A 24,094-nucleotide genomic window follows, 5' to 3' on the forward strand; every position below is an offset into this window, starting at 1 on the left:
ACGGACATCCCTGTGTTTGTCTCATGATAATTTCACATTCTATAATTGAAATTAAATTTTACTCAAAAAGATCCAGCAGTGAAATTCGACAGTTCTATTGTTGTTCCCAGCCTGATGCTGTTTTTGTCTATTTGTGTGTATATTTTATTTTTATTTGGGATTACCGCTTTTTGCAGTTTTTCCCATATCTATGTACTGATGTACTGTATATAAACTTACATATGTCTTTTTAACTTTGTGTACATTATTATTTTTAAAATAATTGATAGAAAATACTTTTACTAAACTGTTATGACACATTTCCTTAAAAAATAATAACAATATATCCAACTGTCAGGTTAGGTTCACAAACCAAAGATTACAAACACTGTGGAAGAGGAATTGCACAGTTTATAAGGGTTTTTGTAGAATGCCTCTCTTTCTTGTATGTACGTATATTACACTCAAATATAATATGGTGTATATCTTCCTTATTGCCACATGTACAATCTGGGTTTTCTAAATCCGAATCTTTTGTAAATGACTTTTAGTAGTTGTATGCCCTGACCTAATACGATTTAGCAATACTATCACATTCCTTGTACCTTTAACTTTTGTAAGCCAGGGCCTGATTCTATTGTACAGTAATTAGCTATCCTCGTGTGTGTAACCTTTTATATGTCTTCTTTCCTCTTTTCAATCCCTTTCATACTTTCTCTCAGTTAATTTCGGTCTCGTCTTTTGTTTGTTTCTCTATGTCTTCCTTACTTCCTATGCTTGCCTCTTTTGTGTCACAACCTGTACACCTGCTACTGCATTGTATACCTAAGCTTCAATTAATAAAGAGCTGTAAATCAAAAGATAATTCATGTAAGTTTGGCGCCAGCGATCCTCGAAGTGAAACTGCCCCAAAAAATGTTCAGCTGGCAATGCAAGCAGACGCCATTATTTTGGATTAACGTGTCTCGTGGTCGATTTCCAATAAAACTATTCGCTTCATTTCCCGATTGTTCTACTTGTTGTGCATGTTGTAACAAGCTCCGAGCTAGAGGCCGACACACCAGTCTCTGCAGCGGCGCAGATCCCAATTTTCGTTTCGTCACCCTCCCTCATAGCATCACGGGTTCTACTGCTCTCCCACCTTCTCCATTGTTGCCAATTGTCATTCCATTCCTGGACACACTCGCGAAAACATTATTGCGCTCCAGCTCACGGTTCACACCGTTCGACAAGGATTTTAATGTGACAATATAGCATGACGTAGTTGTTGCTTCTGCATGTTCATTGGCTAGCTAGTAACTAGTATTGCCAACTGTAATAATGATCCTTGTTTATTTGTGCAGTACTGATACATATTGTTGTTTTCTCAGTGTTCTCTGGGTCTCCTGTTTTGGATTGGTCATTCACGGTACCTCCCTTGGATTTCTATTGGTATCGTCCTTCATTGATGCTTTGAGATCAGCCATGTAAGTATGAGATGAGTTACCTGCATTCTAATATAGAGCAGGAATGTTTTTCAAAGTGTTTACTGATGATTTTTATTATCCTTTTCTTTCTTCGTGTTTACAAATTAAGATTATAGCTGTGATTATACGTACAGTGTATCACTGTTGCTGCTACTATATCAAAGTATGTTTAATAGTGAGTGATGACGATTATCTATGTCTTTTTCCTGTAAGTTCGTGCACTAATTCAGCCCTGGGCAACTCACCCTATTTGTGACAGAGCGTTCCCGTGTACACGTGTCGAACTCAAAGCTAGCAAGATTACTGTAACGTTGTCAGAGGGGTGGAAAAGAGGGAGCAGCGTTGCCAGATACTTACACGCAGTGATTTTACTGGCCCAGAGGGAAATTTCCCTGACGTATACCAAAAACTTACCTTTTAGACCTGAAAATTCCCTCCTTCACAAGCCAATGTAAAAAAAAACACTTATTTGAATTTGAATTTAAAATTTTGGGTACGTCAGCACTTAGGCTATTTTGCACCCGTCACTTTATACGGGGGTCCAACCCCTTACCAGAACTAAAGTAGCATATTTGTAACGCAGTGTCGTAAGTAAAATATTAAAATATTCTGACTTCGATTAAAAGCTGAGGCTGTAAAGAGTCACTCAGCCCACACACAAGGACAAAACACATGACAACACAAAAATTATACTGGCCACGGGACTAGTCGCCAGAGCCTCGTTCGTCTGCAAAATGCAGTCCAGGGTGTACTACGTGGAACTTTGGTTGACAATTGAGTGTACTACGTGGAAGGTCACCCCAATCGCACTTATTACTTTTCTCTTTTCATATAATATCTAAGAAATTAAAAGTTAAAATATATAAAACAGTAATTTTGCCTGCAGTTTTATATGGATGTGAAATTTGTCCATTACAATCAACAGAGGAACATAATAATAATAATAATAATAATTTTTATTGTAGAAACACATGAGAACATCACATGTATTACAATCGTCAGAAATATCTATAGATCTTACAAAAACACCCAAAAAGCATTTTAGAAACGTAACACCAGTTACATAAATTTAGTAGTTAACATTATTGTTTTACAATCATAACTATTTTACCTAACACAATTAATTTCAAAGAATTCTTCTACCCTATATATACAGTTATCGGTTGATAGTTTTTGTACTTTTCTTTTGAATTCTAAAAAGGGCAGTTGCCTTAAAGACAGAGGGAGAGCATTGTGAAACTTAACTGACATGTAGTAAAAGGTTTTTTGTGTCTTGTTGTAATTACATCTAAACAATCCTAAACAATCCCTATTTCTGGTTTGATAGGCATGTGAACACCCTAACCCCTCATAAATGTGAATGTTCTCTTTTATATAGAGTAGGCATTGGAATACAAAGATAGCAGGAGCTGTCATAATACCTACTCTAACAAAACTTAAGTTACAGTAGCCACGGCTTGGAAGACAACACATTAATCTTACACATATTTTTTGCATTTTTAATAGCCTTTTTATTGAAGGCTGATGATCCAAAAGTAAGGTACCATAGCTTAAGTAACTGTGTATCTGTGCATAATAAACAGTTTTTAGAACCTTCAAGCTTACACACAATCTTAACCTACACATTAAATAAACCCCTTTGATAACTCTGGATTCAACTCTACTGATATGATCCTCCCATTCCAAATGATGATCTATTAAGAATCCCAAAAAGGTGACAGAATTCTTTTCTTGCTCTGTATTATGAGTATTACTATTATATGTAAGTTCCAAGTTTTGGATCTTATCAGTGTTTATGCAAAGCAAGTTAGCAGTACACCAGTCCTGTACAATATCGGAAGTACATTTTAATGAGGACCTTAAATTAATAGTATTTGAAAATAAAATATTTAGATAAATATTTAGACTTAAAAAGGGATGAGGAGGCAGGTGATTGGAGTAAGTTACATAATTTATGTCCAGATATTAATAGAATGATTAAATCAAGAAGAATTAGGTGGGCAGGCCGGGCATTTTTTTCCAGTCAACTTGTGAAAGCGGGTTCATTTCTTGCTCTCTGATTGGCTGTTGAAAAGTTACGGTGCTCTGATTGTGAGAATATCTTACTTGCGCTGTACGTTACGTTAGGTTAGGCTAGGTTAGGTTAGGTTAGGTTAGGTCAGGTTAGGTTAGGTAAGATTAGAAAACACAAATTTTCGCTGAAAAATAGAAAATAAGATATTCTCACAATCAGAGCACCGTAACTTTCCAACAGACAATCAGAGAGCAAGAAATGAACCCTCATTCATAAGTTGACTGGAAAAATAAAAATTCGCGGGCAGGCCACGTAACACGAACGAGAGAGGAAAGAAGAATTTACAGGATTCTTGTTGGGGAGACCTGACGGTAAGAGACCTGTAGGAAGGCCAAGACGAAGATGGAGGATAACGTTGAGATGGGCTTAAAGGAAATCGATAAGGATGGAAAAGATTGGATTGATCTCGCTCTGGATAAGGACAGATGGAAGGCTGGTGTTGCTGCAGCCATAAGCCTTCAGGTCTAAGATTGCTAGAGAATTTAGCCCCAGTTTTCGATGTAGGAGGGTGTACGAACGATTTTAGGGGGTGTGGAGGCAAATAATAGCTTAAAATTAGGCATTTGTGAACACTTTTATGTGTGCTTGTCGCAAAAAATTACTTGTATGTTAATTAGAGGGGATAACCCTTTTACTACGTAAATATTTTTTTTCCTTTTTATTGGACATCAGCTTACAAAACTTGCTTTACCTTCAGATTTCAGTATGTATTTAACTTATAACTTGAAAGTTCTCATTTCGATTAATCAGCTGAGTTCAGATTGACACGACATACGCTATTTCAGGCACTTATACTTCACTAGAAGAGGACAAGAAGAAGCAACCGTGAGTGAGAAGAAAGTACTGTTACAGTGCATGATGTCAAATTTCCATGTTTCTTGCACATTTTTGGATGTTTCTCCATTATTTCCTTTTCCTGTAATTTTTCAGCTCCAAAATTCCTCGTTACTGGGAAAATTCCCTGTTGGGAACATCACTGCTTACACACGGACAGCCAAACTGAAGAAGTACATATTCTGGACGTTGAACTGTACTAAAGCTCTCGCCACGAAAACAGTAAAGTCAAGGTCCCGCGACCCACATACAGTGTTGCCAATAAGCAACAATTTCAACCGACCAAATCAACAGCATACGTACACGCGAAGTGTTGCCCGAGCAACGTAGAAGAAGTATGGCAACCCTGGAGAGCCAGGGGTGTGGAGGAGGCAAGGGGAAGCTCCGATCTTGACTGGACACTATACGGTTAGCGGATGTCTGTTGACAAGAGGCATAATTTTTAGATGCAAGGAAATGAATTCGGATGAGGCGTATTTAAAGGGGAACTAGGAAAATCGTTGTTTTTAGAAATTAAAACTGTCCATTGGCAACACTGCTGGTGTTTCAGTGCCACAAAAGGTGTGTTTCGAAACTGTATACATCATGCAATTACTGAAATCAATAAAAATAAACTTGGAAATTTTCATGAAAATAGTGTTACTTACATGCACCTGGCAACCATGCGATGAGAACACGACTGGCCTTTCCTCTGTTTCTTCCCAAGCGGTAGAAAATGTAATCTCATCGCATGTTTGCCAGGTGCATGTATGTAACACTATCTACATGAAAATTTCCAAATCTCTTTTATATTGTTTCAGTAATTGCATGATGTATACAGTTTCGAAACACACCTTTTGTGGCGCTGAAACACCAGCAGTGTTGCCAATGCACAGTCTTAATGAAATTAAATGAACCTTTCTTTTCTCACTGCAATAGATGCCGAGCTAATCCCCCTAACCAAACTGAAAATTACCGACGGCATGTCCGTACATGTGTGTTATGTGCCATTTTCCATGCTTTGTAAAACATTTCATTTACACTTTCCTTTACATCTGGCAACACTGCGTGGACACTAATGAAATCCAATCATTGTTTCCCGGTTTAAAAATATATACATGAACAAGGCTTCAATTTGGTATAAGGATTATATGTGTACCACTTCCGGTTCAAAAGTTGTACTATCCCCAACTCCGGATTGCGTTTTAAATGGAGCACCCTGTACTATACGGATCTTCTCATTAGAGTAAAGAAGAAAATTAAACCACTTAAATAATTCAAATGTATTTGCTGCCAAAAACTTGCATTCTTTACTTTGGTAATTGTTCCTTCATTCTTTGACGGGTAAAGGGTTAGGAAGAGACGTTTACTCTCAAGAGGAGCGGTTAGTGCAATGCACTAGAAATTACAAGGGTCGCAAGTTCGATTCATTGATGAAACATACACTATACCTAACCAGGGAATCTTTGGAGCAAGGCCGCGCATAACGGTGGAGAAGGGGAGAAAGCGAGTGTACGGAGCGAAGCAGCACACACTGCTGCAATGGCTGGTAGCTGCAGTCGTTTTCCCCTCTGCACTCAATCCCGTTTCCACGCACGTCTTCATTGGTCGAGTCCTCTCGAGTCACTACTTGCGAAGAGGCTAGGTTTCGTTCGCTAACTTCGCAGATTCGCGGGACAGAGTTTAGGCATGCATGAATTTTTATATTTCTTGTTTTATGTAGTATTCTTGCTACATATTGCTAGTTGCACCGATGAGAATGAATGCTGATTTACACTCATTCCTACACCAGGACTCGAACCTGGAATCTTCGTTGGCAAGGACCAAACAGTACCCTTGGCCTAGGGTTGTTAAAGGTCCAGGAATTTTAAATAAATTCAATTCCGGTCCAGGAGAGAAAGTCAGCAAGCGTAAATGGGTTCTGGACCGTAAAGAACCTTTTTATCAGTAAAGTATTGCAATTCGGTCAAGGAACCTTTTTTCCCGATCGATTTAAATACGGTCCAGGGACATTTTTTCCGGATTAATTTAAATTCGGTCCAGGAACCTTTTTTTGAATGAAACAATACGCAACTTGGACCGAATTATAATTGTGCGAGAAAAAAAGATTGCAGTCCTGCAGCAGAACCTAATGGAACCAATTAGAATTTATGGATTTCTGGACATTTAAAAACCCTGCCTTGGCCACCGAGAAAGCTCTAGGTATCTACGACTGTGTATAAGATGGTTCATCATTTTTATTATCGTTGAAAATAAGACAAAAGGTAGAAAGGCAATACAAAATGACGAAAATAGGAATTATAATACAAAGCATGAATATTCTGGAGTGGATTAGGTTTATTTTTTGTACGTTACATGGTTCATTTTCAAGTGTTGGATGTCAATGCCTAACAGCAAGGAATGAGTTAAGTACGTGGAACACTTACAAAATTTATCTGCCCCCAATAACATACCAATATTTTTTTTATGACCTGCCACCATCCCTTAGTTCTCCCCCGTTGCATATATGCAACAAAGAAAGGATGTCCCTTGTAGCCGCTGTTGCAGATATACAACAAACAGCTTTAGATACAATTATCGAGGGTTTGCCACACTTATATTTGTATATTGTGGTTGAAACACTGGCAGTCCGTTCGGGAACATGTTTTGCAATCGTGTTTACGAAAATTCCAAATCCCCCCTCCTTTCTCGGAATATGTCACGTGTTTGGGCTTTGGGCCCACGTGTTCGCTCGGCAGTTGACAGACACAATAAATGCTTGGTATTTACGATGCTGTTTTCCTCCAAGCTTCCAACGCTGTGATTTAGTACTGATAAGGCACACATTCTTCTTTGTGTTTAGACCTGGTGATCCAGCTGAAGTAGTGGCCGCGTGGGGGGGGGGGTCAAGGAGAGAGGTGATTGGATGAGTTTGGCGGTGTCAGCTTTCTGTCGCCTGTATGTTAGAAATGCAATGAAGCTTGACGATAGCCAGAGGCCAGAAGCATGAGTCTAAAGCGTGCGTCTATCCAGAAGTATAGACAAAACAAATGATTGCAAAGGCTCCCTTCCCTCCTTTGTTAGGACTAACAAAGGTCTCACCATAAACATTTCGTATCATATAACAGCTGATCGATTTCCCTAACGCACAATTGTTTCCTTCCGGACATATTTCCACAAAGAGCCGAGTCAACAGGGAATAAATAGATTCACAGTAGCTACACAAGATGCAACTGCGAACGAAAAAAAGCAAAAGTACGGGTTTTCTCCCCAAAGTAGCTGAAGAAGAGGGAGCAAACTCCACATTTTTATTATTTTTTCATTGAAATTCGGGGGATGCAGCCCCCCGCCCTTAACCCCCCCCCCACGGTTGGGGCATCCAAATTTTACATGTTTGCATGCACTGATATTCTGCCTGCAAAACAAAAGTTATCCGAAGTAGATTGGTCCCATAGTGTCAGTTATAACATTTTTATGAATATTATGCAAATTGGCTAAAATTCGCTAGAGTTTTACGTTTTGCCTTATTATTCAAATTGTATTGCACCCACGAACATGAATCAACTTTCATTCTGTTGCGGAAGGTCCATTCTTTGGAAAAAAAAGCAAAAGTTCCGGTTTTCTCCACAAAGTAGTTGGAGAAGAGGGGGCAAACTCCACAATTTTATGTTTTATTCATTGAAATTCGGGGGGATGCAGCCCCCGCCCGTAACCCCCCGGGGTTGGGGCATCCAAATTTCACATGGTTGCAAGCACCGATGTATTGCCTGCAAAACAAAAGTTATCCGAAGTAGATTGGTCCCATAGTGCCAGAGTTATTACGATTTTTCTCCATTATGTATACGAACTCAAATTTCGCGCTCAAAGACTCGGCGACACTGGGCTTACTAAGGGATAAGTGTTCCCAATGGTCTAACTTCTTGTTAAATTTGCGGTTATACCACATAAAATCGTCCGTACACTCTTCTAGATCGAAATCTCTGCATAAACGTTCAATAATTGTTTTTCCCTTTTTTGGATTTATTGTTTTGAAAGAGGGAATTTTATTATAAAAAAGGAAATTTTTGGATTATGAAAGGGAAATTTTGGAATAAGGGAAACTTTTCGAATATAAAAGGGATTTTTTTTAAAACGAAAGGGAAATTATTGGAATTCGAAAGGGAATTTTTTGGAATACGAAAGGGAAATTTTGAAATATGAAATAAATTAATCGAACATGAAAGAGAAAATTTCCCTCGTCTAGGAACATCACTGCATAGGGGCTGGCATTTCAGATGCCGAGAAGGAAAGAATCTACCCTCCAAACGTCTAAGGGCTATAACATTTCTTGCTTGCCCTTTTGAAGGACTCTTGCAACAGCGCGATTAGTCACCATATTTTCACGAAGCTTACGTTTGGCAAGAACGGCCCCTAGACGACAGAACATTCAGTGGCGAGAACTGAACTACGATATACTTTCTGCTTGTAAAATGACGTAGGTTTAGGGTAAACGGCTTCCCAACGAAAACTCATTTTTGAAAGTGGAACCACGCCACGGAGCAGATGAATCAGTTTTTTTGTTTGTTATTGGCCCCCTCTTCATGCACAGAAAAGCTAATTAGGACTGTACCTACAATTTACAGTGGTATCCGAACCACTATGTGCCTCCACTGGGTATCAAACCTAGAACTCTTTGATTAAAAGGTGACGACATTACCACTACGTCATCAAGGGCCTGGATGAACCTGAATATATCGTTATATATCTATGTTATGCTTATTTATCGACTATTTGATGTAGTTCTATAGTCTCTTAAACAAATCAAAGTTTCTTTAGATTGTTTATGTCTTAGATCTCTGCTAATATAATTAACTAAAAAAAGTGGAGTATATTATGGAAATAAGAGAAATGATAAAAATACGTTTTTATCTATTCAGAGCGTCCATCATATTATGCGCCCATCAAATTTATGAAATATATTAGATAAGCTACAAATCAGGTCGAAGCTTACTGACAATTTCCTTTAAAAATAAGACTAGTTAAATGAATATATTGACTGAGAATACAATCATAATGTGTTAAGAAAATGACATTTATATTGTTCTTAGTGCACACCTTTTGTTCAAAAAGTAAGACTAAATTTTATTTTATTTATGTGGGTATTAAGACATAATTTGCATTTGTTAACTGCTTCTAATTAGTAAAATTTTGTTGGCACGACATCTACATACTTATAAATGTAAACTAGTCGTGATCCAGAAAAAATGCATGTTGAGTGCCCAGTAGCTCCTATTCGGTACCAAAACTGGATGGAGGGGAGAACAGTTTAATTTTATTGGTTGACAAGGCTTAGCATTAAGAGGCCATAGTGCGGGGTCCAAAGTGGCAAAAAGTGGGGGCAACTGCAAAGTTCATAATGCGGAAAATAATGTTATGAGGCTAATAATGTTTGTAATCTGTAATTTAGTGATTGAATCAACACTTCATGAACATAAAATAATCATTAAATGACATGGAGAGTATTGATTGATTGATTGATTGAATTAGTTTATTTTACTTCGCGTTTTGTGCCTCTTGGCTAATTTGCGAAGATGGGGATGAGTGATGAAATGATGAAATTGATGAATGGACATTCACAAACAACCAAGCCCGACCGGGATTCGAACCCGGGACCCTTGGCGTCGCAGCGCGATGTGCTAACCACTCGGCCACAGACATGGAGAGTATCAAATGGAATTATATACAGGGTGACGCATATTGTAAACTACCAACTTTAAGTGACAACGGAAAGACGGAGGGTGATTGTAGTAACTTTGTATGGTTATGAAATAAATATATGCACATAGGCATTTAATTCAGTGTATAATATGGGCAATACAGACATCAGTGTACCTTGAAAATTACGTCCTCTAGATGTCCTCCTTCTGTTTTGATGAACTGTTCGAGGCGATGTGAGAAGGCTTTCATGAAGCGTATCGCAACATGTTCCGTGGTACATTGCGTATTTCACGGCGACAGACGGTTCACAACATTACCTGTGGCTCTCCACTGTCTAACCCACATCAGAATGTTGAGTGTCTCTGGAACAGGTGCATGGTTGTCTTCATTGTACCGCCGCAGTGACTGTTTGGATGAAGGCTTCCACCGCCGCAATTCGTATTGCATCGGTCAACGCTCCATGGTAGCTATACTAATTGCCTGGCTCCCAACTCTTCATGCGCACGTGCATTCTGGCAAGGTTGCCAACTCAAATTGGTAGATACAATATTCGCCAGCCTGTGTAGTTAGGGACGTGAATTTTTCGTTTTAACTATAACACCGAAAAGTTAAGGAAATCACAATGAAGTGCTTAAAATATGTTTGGGTAGGTTAAGGAGGCAAATTTTCTGTGTTTCGGAATCGCGAAATAACACGAATTATGCCATTTTAAGAATAACACCGAATTTTGCACTTTAACGCGAAATATGCTGATAATACTTCTTTTGTTCAAAGAGAGTTAATTACCTGAAGTGCTACGAGCTATATTATCTCTAGCCTTGCTGGTGAAAGTTCGATTCAAAAGAGATTGTCACTTTGGCGGTTTAGTGTTTATTGTATATTTAATGGTCGATGAGATGAAATAATTTTTCAAATTGAAGAAATTTTATCATTTTTCACAAGGGTAATGATTAGGGAACGAATTATAATGTGCAGCACCTTTCCAAAAATATAGCTCTTTTCATACCAAATGTTTGAGATATGTATTTTAGGACATGAAATCAAGTAAAAAGAACACACTTTGTTGCACCTTTTCGTGCGATTAGCACATTTATCCCCTTTTTACACCCTCTTTGATGCTTCAGCACCTTTCATTTAACGTTTTTTTAAAAAGGTAGACAGAAAAATTAATGATTTGCACTCTTCTTGAGCAGCTACATAAAATCCTATAGTCTCATTTTGTAGAGCAGAACGAGAGCTATAGAATGGTATAATATAATCATTGCAGCCCCAATAGTTCCCAAGATAATGTAGCAAAACCCGCGAGAGAAAACACAATCTTCAACAAAACCTATTCGGCAGAACCACAGTTCTCTCTGCGGTCCGCGCGCATTATATAACCACAGTTCTCTACGCGGTCCGCGCGCATTATATACAGAAGGTGCAGAAAAAGAGAGCATTTAATAAAGGCATTTTATCAGCACCTTTTTTTACACCCATTTTAAAAACATTTTCCAAACCCTTTTTTCCCCTTTTGCACATCAAAATCTCCTTCCTAGTAATCATTATTTTTTGTCATTAAAACTAAAACTTGTTTCAATTTTCCAGAACTAAAGCAATGTCAAAATGTTAAGCATAGAAGGAGCAATAATAAAGGCATGTAAGAGTAACCGACGTATTTTGCCCTAAAAATAGCACCAAATTGCAATAAAAAAAAACAGCACGGAAATTTAGGGGGATAGAAACGAAAATTTCATGTCCCTATAAATAATTAAATAGACGGTTCCTGTCCCTGTATACAATTAAATAGACGGTCCTGATAGACGTAAGGTGTAAATTACATCCAAATTGATGTTAGATCCTGCAGGGATCGTAAAAATTACGACCGCCAGTAATAATGTTATGCATTCGAGGAAGAATATCTAACAAACGCAAGATGAAAAATACAATTAAAGAAAGATAATAAAGACTAAGAACAAAAATCCATGGCACAAACTCTCCGATGGATAGGTTCTGCCTATCGGCATTTTCGTTGGTTCAACACATCGAGTCGCATTACCGCTGTTTCTTGGTTTTTCGAGATCGGAGCTAGTCTCCAATTGTCTTCATGATGCTGGACCAATGTCAAATTTTTAGGAGTTCCCCACGTGAATCGAACCCTGGACCGCTCGCACCAAAGGTGACAGCGATAACCATATTTGTTATTAAGGAGAACCCCTAAGCAGTAGTTTGCACAGTAATTATTTGTCTCTGTTATCACGTATATCAGTTTTCTGACAATTTTCTCATTAAGGACAAACACAAACATCTATCTCTTACCCAGGATTCAAACCTGTGACCCCTGGTGTCGTAGCGCACTGTGCTAATGTGCTGTTCTTATGCCTTACTGTGCTTATCGGGCTCTATACCAAGTTTCACTGCAATCCAATGCCTCAAAAGTATGAGGAAAATAGACCACCTCATATATCTCGACGTGTAGATGGTGCGGCTACGTTGTCGTACGGTAGATGGCAGTCACGTCGCAAGCTTTTGTGAAACAGTGATGTGTTAGGCCCGCTTCAGACGAAAGCATTTTTACTTAGCATTGTTCTTAACATTTACGCCATGACCAAAATGCTACCGCGTAAAGTTAAACATCTTATGGTTGGTTGTAAGAACGGCCCACGAGGCCGAAACACGCCTGCTTAAATAAAGACCATTCTATTATATTATATTCTATTACAGATGCCATGGTATATTTCATGGCATATCTCAATGATATTGACTATTTCCGTAGCATTTTTTTTCGTAGCGTAACCAATCAGAAGCGACCTCTAGGTCACGAGTGTAGTTGTAATGGCTGCCGCGTGAGATGTAAACAATGTATCACTTCACATTTTTGAAACACGATAACTATTCAACCGAGAGGAATAACGTTTCCTAAAAAATGGTATTAGGTACGAAACAATGGCGCTGCTTAAATACATACTTTACAACGTATCCAGTACACGTATGGCAGAATATTTTAGTTGTTTCAATTACAAAACAACAGTGCAGTCACCATAAACGGTGTAAATCGACGTGCCTTTCGTGCTGTATATATATTATACATTGTAATCGCAAAAGCTTACCGAAATTTTACATGAAATGTTGCGTGTAAGGTACCATCTGCTATAAGATTTTTGGAAGCATTTATGCTAGCAAAACTGTTAAACGAAACGCTTTCGTCTAAGCTGGTCTTAGCCGTGTGAAGTACAGACGTGCAGAGACTTGCCGTCCGCCATATCGTGGAGGCCAGTAAGGAAGAGCAACGAATAGTCGTGCGTTTCCTAGTGGTGGAAGGCGCTAGTACGCGAGATACTCACCGTCGAATGAGGGCTGTGTATGGGGAATATTGTTTATCTCTTTCGCGGGTAAGGTAGTGGAGTTGGAGGTTTCGCGAAGGAAGAACGTCACTGCAGGACGATCTACTACCTGGACCATCTGCCACCGTAGCAAATTATGACCTCATCATTCAACAGAATCGATTGTGTACGGACAACTAATTTAGTAACAAGATGTGTTTTATACAGCGCATATTGATACAGTTGCAGATTCAATTGTATCTTCTGTAAGTACGCTATATAAGAAACAAACTGCCGGTGTATTAAGTGAGGCAAATGTACAACCAGTAAACGCACAATGCTCGCTGCTCCTCCTTACTGGCCTCCATGATACGTCCCTGCACGTCTGCACCTCACACGGCTAACACTCGCACTGTTTCTCAAAAGCTTGCGACGCGACTGCCATCTACCGGGCGACAACAGAACCCTCTTCCAATGACAGCAGGAGTTTTGTGGAACCCCGGCTTCTACACATCAAGATATACGAGGTGGCTTGTTTTCTACTGACTGACCCTCACATATATAACAATCAGGCCCGTGGCAAGGTGTCATTCAAGACTCTTTTTTTTCGTTCGAAAAAGTCAGAATACGGATTATACTTAGCATAGGCATGTATATTCTCGTAATACACTGCTCGAATTTTTTGTTTCTCAAAATAAAATACGTAATAGTAGTTTTTCTTTAAAAATGTTCTTCTGACACTAAGACATAACTGAAATATTCTTAAATATGCTAAACTTTTCCCTAATTAGAAATCTTTAAATACGAAAGGATCTGATTTTTGAATGAGTTTTCTACGATTCCTCATATCAAAATTTGTAGGATATAAATATAAAAAAGAAACATGGTAAAACTTCGCCCTAAAGAAAAAGTAACTTTTGATCTTTCATCAGAAATTTAGCGTCAGTTATCAACAGAAACTGCATAAGTGATAATAGTTAGGAGTACCGATACGTTCGATATGTATTTTAATTTTTTAAACAATTCTGATGGAACTATTTGTAAATTTTAATGAAAAGAGCTAACCATTATGAAAATACTCCCATTTTAGATACACGATTAAAAATTTAACTTTAACAACACAACTAGCTTAATGAGCAGCGGATTGGTAAACTAAGAATCAGATGATGCATAAGACGCACAAAAACGATCTAAAAGACATCATGTAACGTGCATATTATAGGAATTATCTTGTACTATTGTATTTCGTAAAGCTGAAATTAGATCGTCAATGTTGAGAATCTGTACAGTCCTATCTCCACGCCCTCTATGTGCTGTCCAATGCACAACCTTACTCTCATCTATCCCTAATTGATAATGGATTTACAATCTAAAAATCACAACCTTGAATTTTCCTTTCAGCTTCATAGATGGTGCAGCTCTTTGTATTCCATTATTGTTTAATATAAATAAAGTAACAACAGAAAGCTGTAGGTGTTGCATTAACTTTTTGCACGGTAATAGTATCCTAAAAAGAAATAAAATAATCGTGAAGGTTTACAATGAAGTAAAAAATATACTGTTAGTTTTCCAAATGCTCCTGTTGAATATATTTTTTCATGAATTCATAACATTCTTCAGAAGACGAATAAAATAGATATCGCCTTTTCAATATGAAATAGTCATATGTGTACGTATAAAGTATGTATTTTACGCTTTGTTGCTGGAAGACTCGAAATAGGATTCATATTCAAATGTAAGATTACCCCCATTGCAACTTCTATAATGGCTGTATCGAATTTCTGTGGTTGAGGGTGCAGTTCTAGCCATGAGGAACTTACATTTGCAGCCGGACCCGTAGCCAGAATTTTATTTCGGGGGTGGAAGAGGGCTCATCTCTTATCAGCAGCATCCAACTAACGGCCAAAAAGTGGGGGTAGGAGCCCTGAAAATGAATTTCTCAATATACAGGGTGTCCATAAAATCTCTTTACAACTTCAAGCTTTTATTACAACTTTTTGTGTGAGATGTTTAATCTTAAAGAAGTAAAATTAATTACCACTATACACTATTTAAATTAGATATACGTATGATTTCGGGGGTGGGCTAGCTTTCCACCTCTCTACGTGCCTGTTTCCAGCAACTGGTGAACCTTTCACTTGTGCACACTCATATACCTCACAAAAACAACTGCAACTTCCCCGATGCAACTCTGCAGATCTCCACCATGCACGGCACAGAAAGCAGAAAGGATCAAGCAGCTTTCTCCCGCTAATGCTGTTTGAAGCGGTGCAACCGAATCATGCAGACCGCGTTTTTTTTTCATAGCCCTTCCCTTCGGCTTCCTCGCCCTTCCCACTTAAAATCGAGGAGGAAACCCAGTCGTCAGAAGGATGCGATGGAGAACAATCAGGGGCGCACATAACTAGTCTTTACATTCTTTAAATAATTTACTTAAATTCTGTGTTAGGAGTTCGTTTTAATAGTTGCATAATATACGATGGCGTGCTGAAAAGTAATACCTCCTATTTTTTGTGACGGTGTAAAGACATTGTGGATTTTGAGCAACCATGCATTGTACTCTTCAGACTTCCCCCCTTCTCCATTCCAAGTTTCAAACTTCTATCACCAGGGGGTGCTGAACTAGAGCGAGGAAAATGGCAGCATGTAACTAAACATATGTCGGTGCACTTCAAACAGCGTGCGGTGACCGAGTTTCTAACTGCAAAAAATGTGTCCCCAATTGGCACACATAGGATAATGAAGGCTTTTTTTATGGGGATGAATGTATAACGTCAGTACCGTATGATGTTGGGCTGTTCATGCGCACAATGAAAACCACTGCGGAGGATCCTCTTAATTCTCAAGAAGTTCTTTGTCACACGCGTTGAGAGTTCCTCGGCAGGGGTTTTCAGTCATTTCATTCCATGCCGAGGCAACGGCTCATGAGGTAGGAACGATTGTGTCCTAATTGCGAACACCACCTAAATCGTCCTAATTGCGAACACATAAAAGTGAGAAATAATAGGTTTATGCTGCACGAATAATTATGCTATATAATGTGCAGGTAGTTTGTCCTATACAGTAGTGGAGTTTATGCACATTGCCCTACCTCGTAGCACAACACTAATGCTCTAAATAAATTAATTAACATATTACTGTATCTTTCTTACACAGTTCTCAAGTAATCTATAGAGATAGATTTTTTAAAAAAATACTGTATTTATGATTTATTCTTTTCACCACTTCTTGCATCTAAAATTAGCTACTTATTTATCACTTAGAATGTGCACACACCAGTGATGTGCCGTGACTATAAGTTTACGTCTACATGCGTTTTCTACACGTAATCTACTCGTACATTACATTGGTTGCAGTTTACATAGACTACGTAGACAATCTAAAGTGCATGAAAATTAATTTTCAAGGGTTTCATGAAAGGAGAGTGACATTTTCAACTGTATTGGTTCCTAACGAAATGAGAAGAATCCTATTTACAACAAAATTTATCTTCTCTTCTATTATCAACTATAGAGCAAGATAAATAGTATGCAAAAACAACTACAGATGGCAGTCGTGAGGCAAGAGTGGTCCTTTTCCCATAATACACTAGAATATTTCCTATATTAGGTTTCTTCCTAGGTGAGAAATTGTTCGAATTTGGAAGAAAGAGTATGAAAAGTTCTCCTCACACATCAGCAACTGATACGCAGTATAATTTTATTTTAATTCCACGGCGCCCTTTGTTAAGTTATCACCTTTTGCCATGTTGTTTACATAGATTACGTAATCCGTGTATAAAGTAGGCTGCGTGTAGAATGTAGACTATCGTTGTTTACACGTAGACACACATCACTGGCACACACTGAAAAGTACCGGCTGTTTCAATAAATTTGATATCATTTCTTAATATAATAATGTAACCAATTCTCGAGCAAATGATCTGAAAATTTAACAGTAGGACACCTGAAAACACCTGAAACACATGTCTTGATCTTATTGATAAGGCCATATTCAACACGAATGGCAAAGTCAACAAGCATAATGTTCGCGTTTGGGGGCCAATAAATTCTCCATGACGCAATCGAGCAACTGAGAGACTCACCAAAAGTGGCTGTCTTCTGTGCATTTTTCAAGAATCATCTTCATCGTCCGTTTCTCTTTGCGGGAAATGTGACCTGCGATGATTATCCTCAAAGTCTTCATACCCTGGATCAAGAATACACTCATTGTAAATAAACATGATCACTTCATTTTGCAACATGACGGGGCACCATCTCACAGGAAGCTCATTGTGTGGGTGTATCTCAATGAGACACTGCCAGGGCGATGGACCGGGCACGTTAGGGATGAAGGTAATGTGCATTGGAAATGGCCGCCACTTTCACCAGACCTGACCCCTGGTGATTTTTACTCTGGGGCTATGTGAAAGAACTCGTCTATGTCCCCCTTTGCCTGCAAACCTAGAGGAACTTCAGCAGAGAATCACCGCCGCACTGGAGACTGTAACTGCTGCAGTGTGTTTGGCAGGAGCTGGACTACCAGCTTGACGTGTTCATTGTCACAAGCGGTTCTCATATTGAATAATTGTGAACAATCATTTGTGACGTCCACATACCTTTAAATTTCTTACTCAAATTTTTATGCACAAATCTTATTGAGTTGAGGATTACACCTGTGTAGTTTCCTTTGAGATATTTACATCTGTAATGATATCACATTTTTTTAAACACACGGTAAATGCATCGGCTGAAACAAAACATGCATAAAGTCTGTAGCGCACTCCAAATGTTTAAGTGCATCGTAGAGAAAGATGCAGGACGATGCATCAAAAAACACATCCATTGATGCATTAAGGTACAGCTCGACAAAGAAAGGAATACAGACTTGTCTCACATGATGCACTTTGGCTTTACCTTTAAAAACGATATACAAAAATGCCTCAAGCAGTAAACCTGATTCTTGGCAAAGGCCAAAATAACACACTTCATTACATCAATAGATGCGTTTCTGGTGCATCAAATAGATTTGATGCATTTAGTTTTCTTCTGTCGGGTACTACTGACGTGACTCCTCGCTTATGGCGCTATGTGTACATAGGTTAAACAGCTAGACAAAATTCATGATTTTCATTTACACATAGATTTAAGCAACGTGGCCAATTAAAACAATGACAGTGACTTTACGCATACTCACGGTAGTTCGTTAGTGAAATGGATCGGTGTTGAGGCAGCATCGTAAGAGCAATTGCAAAGCTAAAACCTGTCCCTGGTATCTCTGGAGGAAGATCGCGCGTAGCGGCAGAGAAAGGGGGGGGATTGAGTGAGCAGAGCGAAGCAGTATACATTACTGCGAAGGCTGGTAAGTGCAGTCGCTTCCCGTCTCCCCGCAATCCCATTTCCTCTAACGTGTTCATTGGTGGAGACGTCTCACGTCACTACTTGCTCAGCGACATGTTTGCCTTCGCTTTCTCCGGAGATATCTGAAACAGAGTTGTTACAATTGAAACTGCATGTTGTTAAATAAACACTACATTTATTAAATACTCATTTCATACATGTACAACATGTACACCATTGCAGCCGGCCCCTGTGGCGGAGTGGTTAGCACATAGCGGGTTCGAATCATAAATAAAAAATGTATACCATTGCTTCACTACATTCTAACAACAATCTCACAGAATATAAACTGTGAAATTAAATCTGGCCTTGGTTGAACATTTAGCCATCTTTACACTCTTACTCTTAACAAGAGTTATACTTGAAAAGGCAGAAAATAGCGACAATGGGATTCGATGCGCTGACCACATTTAACCCAATGATAAGCCGCTTGGCTGGCCTTGGTCCATCATTGGCTGTTGCACCACGGAGTTTAGTTTTAGTATTAGCGGCGATACTAAAAGAGGGAAGGGTAAACGGGGCGTTGTCTCCGAAAATCCCTCCCTCTTGACTGTGGAAAATTCATTTCCTCTCTTCGTGGGAAATGAATTTATACTTTGAAAATTGCAAACTTGTAAACTGATTCACTTAGCAGCGCCGCAATCCGCTTCTATGTGCTCCAACCTCCTTGGTGGAATGGTTAGCACAGCGCGCCACGACGCGAGGCCTGGGAATCACTCATCCTCATCTTCGCAATTAGCCTAAAGTGGCAGAAAAGCCAAGTAAAATAAACTTAATAAACGTAAAGTTTCCCGTGCATGTAGCACCGTGACATCAACCAATCAACCGTTTGTATATATAGAGTATTTTTGTCCAAGTGACAGTGCTACCGACATTATTCAATTGTTTTTAAGTAAAATCCGCTATTACTTCGTGTACCTAGGCTTTAATTCTTCTTTGTGAAATTAGAACTTCTCAAATCTCACAAAACATTAGAACGAATGTGCTGCATAAATTACTCACCACTACTAACTTCGTTAATTTTCAAGATCATTCATAGATGGCAGTGTAAGTTAATATCAAGAGAATTATCTCTAAAGAATACGAACAAACAACTGAATTCACAAGTACATATTAAAATTAAGTATAGTTATTGAATCTTCAAAGTATTAATAGGAAATGTAACTCTTCATTTCTTTTTATTGCATAAATTGCAATGGCAATTAAATCTGGCGATGTTAGTTGAGTATATAAAGTGAATTTGTAATAGAGTAAGTACGAAATTACAGAGAGAATTCGTAACTTAGGTAGCCAGCCATCTGATGTCAGGGCCCGCGCTCGTTTGAAAACTTGAGTACCTAAAATTAAATTTAAAAAAAAAAAACAATTTCAGTACAGGATATGTATTATAAATAAAGGTAATCAATACTTACAAAAATACATGAACGAATTTTACAATATCAATGGGAAACGTGACAATGTTTTCCCTTTACAGCCTGTCGATGTTGGAGCTAATGTTGGAAGTTGCTATGCCCAGAGTATTCTCGAGATGTTGGTCCGTAATCTGACTTCTTGTCTTGGACTTCACATGCTTCATTCTGGAGAAAAATTGCTCACATAATTATGTGCTTCCTAACAAAGCACACATTTTCAAAGCATGACTTCCAATATTAGGATTCGTTCTCAGAAATGTAATCTTTGTGCAAGGACACACTGATGAATTTTTCTCTCAAAGAAGAATTGCTTTGAAGTTCGAGCAGCTCCATCTGTACTGAACCTGGTGTGTCGGCAGCACCGACACTGAATGGCTTCGAAGATAAATCTAAAGAAGCCTGCTAGTTGCGAAAATCACTAAATCTCTCTTCGAACTCACTTCGTAAGTCAGCTAGTTTTGTAGCGTATTCATCAAGAGGCGAAGAGTTGAAATTAGCGAGGTGCCGAAAATGAGTCAAATCTTTTCTTGTGAGTTGCGACTCCCAAAGTTTGAGCTTGGCCACAAAAGCTTTGATGTGACCAAACAGAGTGTGCACCAGTTGATGTTTGGATTGTAGCCGCGAATTTAAGTCATTCATATGCAACGAGGTGTCAGTCACAAAGGCAAAGTCTGCCATCCATTCCGGATCGTTGAATTCCACAATCGGCTTCCCCTTGCTTTGCATGGATTGCTGTATCTCGGCCCTTAAATCAAACACTCTTATAAAAACCTTCCATCTGCTCAACCAACGCACGTCACTATAATAAATCACATCGCCGTGATCCGTTTCGCACTCTTGGGTCAAAAACTCTTTGAACTGACGACGATTCAATCCACCTGCCCTAATAAAGTTGACGACAATCACAATAACTTTCATTACATTTTCAAATCCAATAGTGTTTACACACATATTCTCCTGGTGGATTAAACAATGGCAAGAGACAAAATATTTTCCTTCAAATTCCGGCTCTTTGCGTATTAGCGCTACAAAACCTTCCTTCCTTTCAACCATGGCAGGGTCACCACCCGTTACCACACCTTGAAGGTTGGCTAAGCTGAGTTCGAAAGGACGGAGCGTTTTCTTGACGGCTTCAAGAATATCAGCAGCTTTTGTCGTTCCCTTCATAGGTACCAGCGCTAGCAGTTCCTCAGTCAGACAGAATTGTTGGTCTATGCCAAGGATAAAGATAGACAGTTGTGCTGTATCTTTCACATCTGTGCTCACATATAAAGCAAGTGAATATGACGTAAATTTTATCGTCCCTTCAATATCAATAGCAAGTTCTTCAACACGTCGTGCAACAGTTACCCCCGACAAACTTAGTTTCTTAAACACTTCTTTTTTATTTAGGCACAGAATTTCCCCGGCAGCAATGAGACACTCTTTCACGAACTCGCCTTCCACGAATGCTTTTGACTTTTTAGCAATCTTTTCAGATATTAAATAACTTACTTTGACGCACGCTTCGTTTTCTGCCACCGACCTTTGAAACAAACCCTGCTGGCATTTTAAGTCACTGTGCAGATGGCTCACTTTGTCCACACGAAGCTGCCCTTGAAGGTGATCAAAATGAGATGCATGCTTTGTCTCATTGTGGCGTTTTATATTGTATTATTTTGCTACCGACACTGACTCGTGGCAAATGAAACACACTGGCTTAGCATTGATGGGTACAAAAAAGTACGAACTGGTCCACTTTTCATTAAAAAACCAACACGAATCCTTAGACTTGCGCTTTTTACTAGTAGACGCCATACTAGAGGCGTCTCGTGAACCCATGCGGTGCATGCTGCGCATGCGTCAATTGTGGGAAAAAGGACAGCTTGCACTGCGACGACATTAATAAGCATTTCTACATTTTAATTTCTTCATATAGGAGAAGTATTTATTTTACACGAGAGCACTCAACTAAGCTTATATTACATTTCTTGGATCTGAAGTGAAAGAAAGTAATAATTCTTTTCCCACAATTGACGCATGCGTCACTTCAGATCCAAGAAATGTAATATAAGCTTAGTTGAGCTCTCTCATGTAAAATAAATACTTCTCCTATATGAAGAAATTAAAATGTAGAAATGCTCATTAATGTCGTCGCAGAGCAAGCTGTCCTTTTTCCCACAATTGACGCATGCGATCACGAGACGCCTCTGCGCCATAATGAACGGTGCACCTCACTGACAGACAGTTCACCACTGAATGTTTCATAAACTAACAAAGAAAGTCTGGCAATCCAAAACGCAACAGTATCTGGCTGACACACACTGGACAGCGCATTCGAACAAACTATGCCGACGCCATCTATCTACATCAGCTACTACGTAGTACCGCTTGGGGCTGGTAGATGGCAGCATCTTATAGTACACACTACCGCAGTATAACTTCGTGGCCCGCGAGCGTCATTAAAATTGCTCATGTGGACCGTACTGTTCCGACGGGTTGAAGACCCCTGTTCTATGCCATCCCCAAAATCAGAGATCCGATTGGAAATATTAATATTCTGTGAACGCTATATTCTACACATCCATGTTGACAACAACTCGTCTGCATTTTATATTTAATGAGTTCATGCAGATTTCGCTAATAATCTCAGTGCAAAACACATGCCGACTAATCCATTAACATATACTTTAGAAACAGGGAGATATTTGTTTATTTGGAAAATCCGTAACGTGGGGAATCCATTTTATATCCGAATATCAACAGTGAAAATTAACACAATAAGATGCACACATTTACAGAAACAGACACACACCTAACAAAGATAATAATGACAGGCCAACTAACAATAACAACGAGAGTAAAACCTTCTTCTTCTCCTCTTCTTCTTCTCTTCTTCTTCTTCTCATCTACTTTTTCTACTCTTCTTCTTCTTCTCCTCTTCTGATTCTACTCTTCTTCTTCATCTTCTCCTCTGGATAACCAAAGCCCGTTCTGCGACTTCAGAAATTGATAATCCAATCGGCGATATGTTCTTCCTAAATTTATTTTTTACCTTTTGCCTGCAATTTAGTAATTGTTGAAGCAAACGGCTATCTGGCATCCTCAGAACTTGTTAATTTCACTTTAACTGATATTATTTTAAATTTCTCCAACCATTGCTTCGACCTTCCATTTATTACGATTTTCTTCACTTATAATTTTGTCTCTTTAGGTTTCTCCACAACAATTTAAACAATTTGTGAACACTTTATTCTATTTTTTATCATGTTGATGAAGAGTCCAACATTCCATACCATGTAGAAGAGCCGGGTTTGAAATCATGTAATGGTATCTAATTTGAATTTATTTTCTCCTTTTCAAAATATATTTTCAAAATTTCATGCGAGAGTGAAACTTATATAATTAACAACGAGAGTAAACCCTTCTTCTTATCATCTTCTTCTTCTCCTCTTCTTCTTCTCATCTACTTTTTCTTCAGATGCCTAATGCAACACGTTTAGATTTTTTCTATTTTTCTTTTTTTTTCTGAGAAGCCTGGAGAATCATTTAATGAATTGTAGAATGTTTTTAGCTTATAGAGAAGTGATCTGTGTTCTAAGTATAGATACAGCGCCTTGAATAACGTAGTGTGGAAAACGACCCAAGAAACTGGTTCCCCAGACGGATGAGAAACATAGATGGCAGTGCGATCAGTACGAATGATAATTTTCTTATGAAAGTAATGTGGCTTAGTTAGTTTTTGGAATATATTGTGTAGATTTGTTTGTCTTGAAAGGCGGTACGTGAATTGATGGAAACAGTTATATTTGTGTATTGATTTGCAGTCACGAAATGACATTAATTTGGAAAGAAAAGTAAAATAAAATTAATAAATAAATAGCATGCGTAACACAAGAAGAAACATCGCAAAGTGATTCCGGACGTCAGGTGTTGGATTTTGTACTAGAGTTTTATTTTTTATGTTATTAGAATATAAATAGTATCCTGAGAGATATTTCATACCGAGGCGACA

General features: G+C 38.6%; 1 protein-coding gene across 1 annotated transcript in view; it reads left to right on the forward strand.

The window, feature by feature from the left end:
• LOC145994373 (MFS-type transporter SLC18B1-like) overlaps nucleotides 1–24,094 on the forward strand; it is a 129,018-nt gene that overhangs the window by 72,160 nt on the left and 32,764 nt on the right. Inside the window, exon 9 of the mRNA XM_083130486.1 lies at nucleotides 1,350–1,445. Coding sequence (XP_082986612.1) covers nucleotides 1,350–1,445 — 96 coding nt within the window. The remainder of the gene's footprint in view (nucleotides 1–1,349; nucleotides 1,446–24,094) is intronic.

Source organism: Lepisma saccharinum, chromosome 10, assembly GCF_977018435.1.
Source record: "Lepisma saccharinum chromosome 10, izLepSacc3.1, whole genome shotgun sequence".
Taxonomy (NCBI): domain Eukaryota; kingdom Metazoa; phylum Arthropoda; class Insecta; order Zygentoma; family Lepismatidae; genus Lepisma; species Lepisma saccharinum.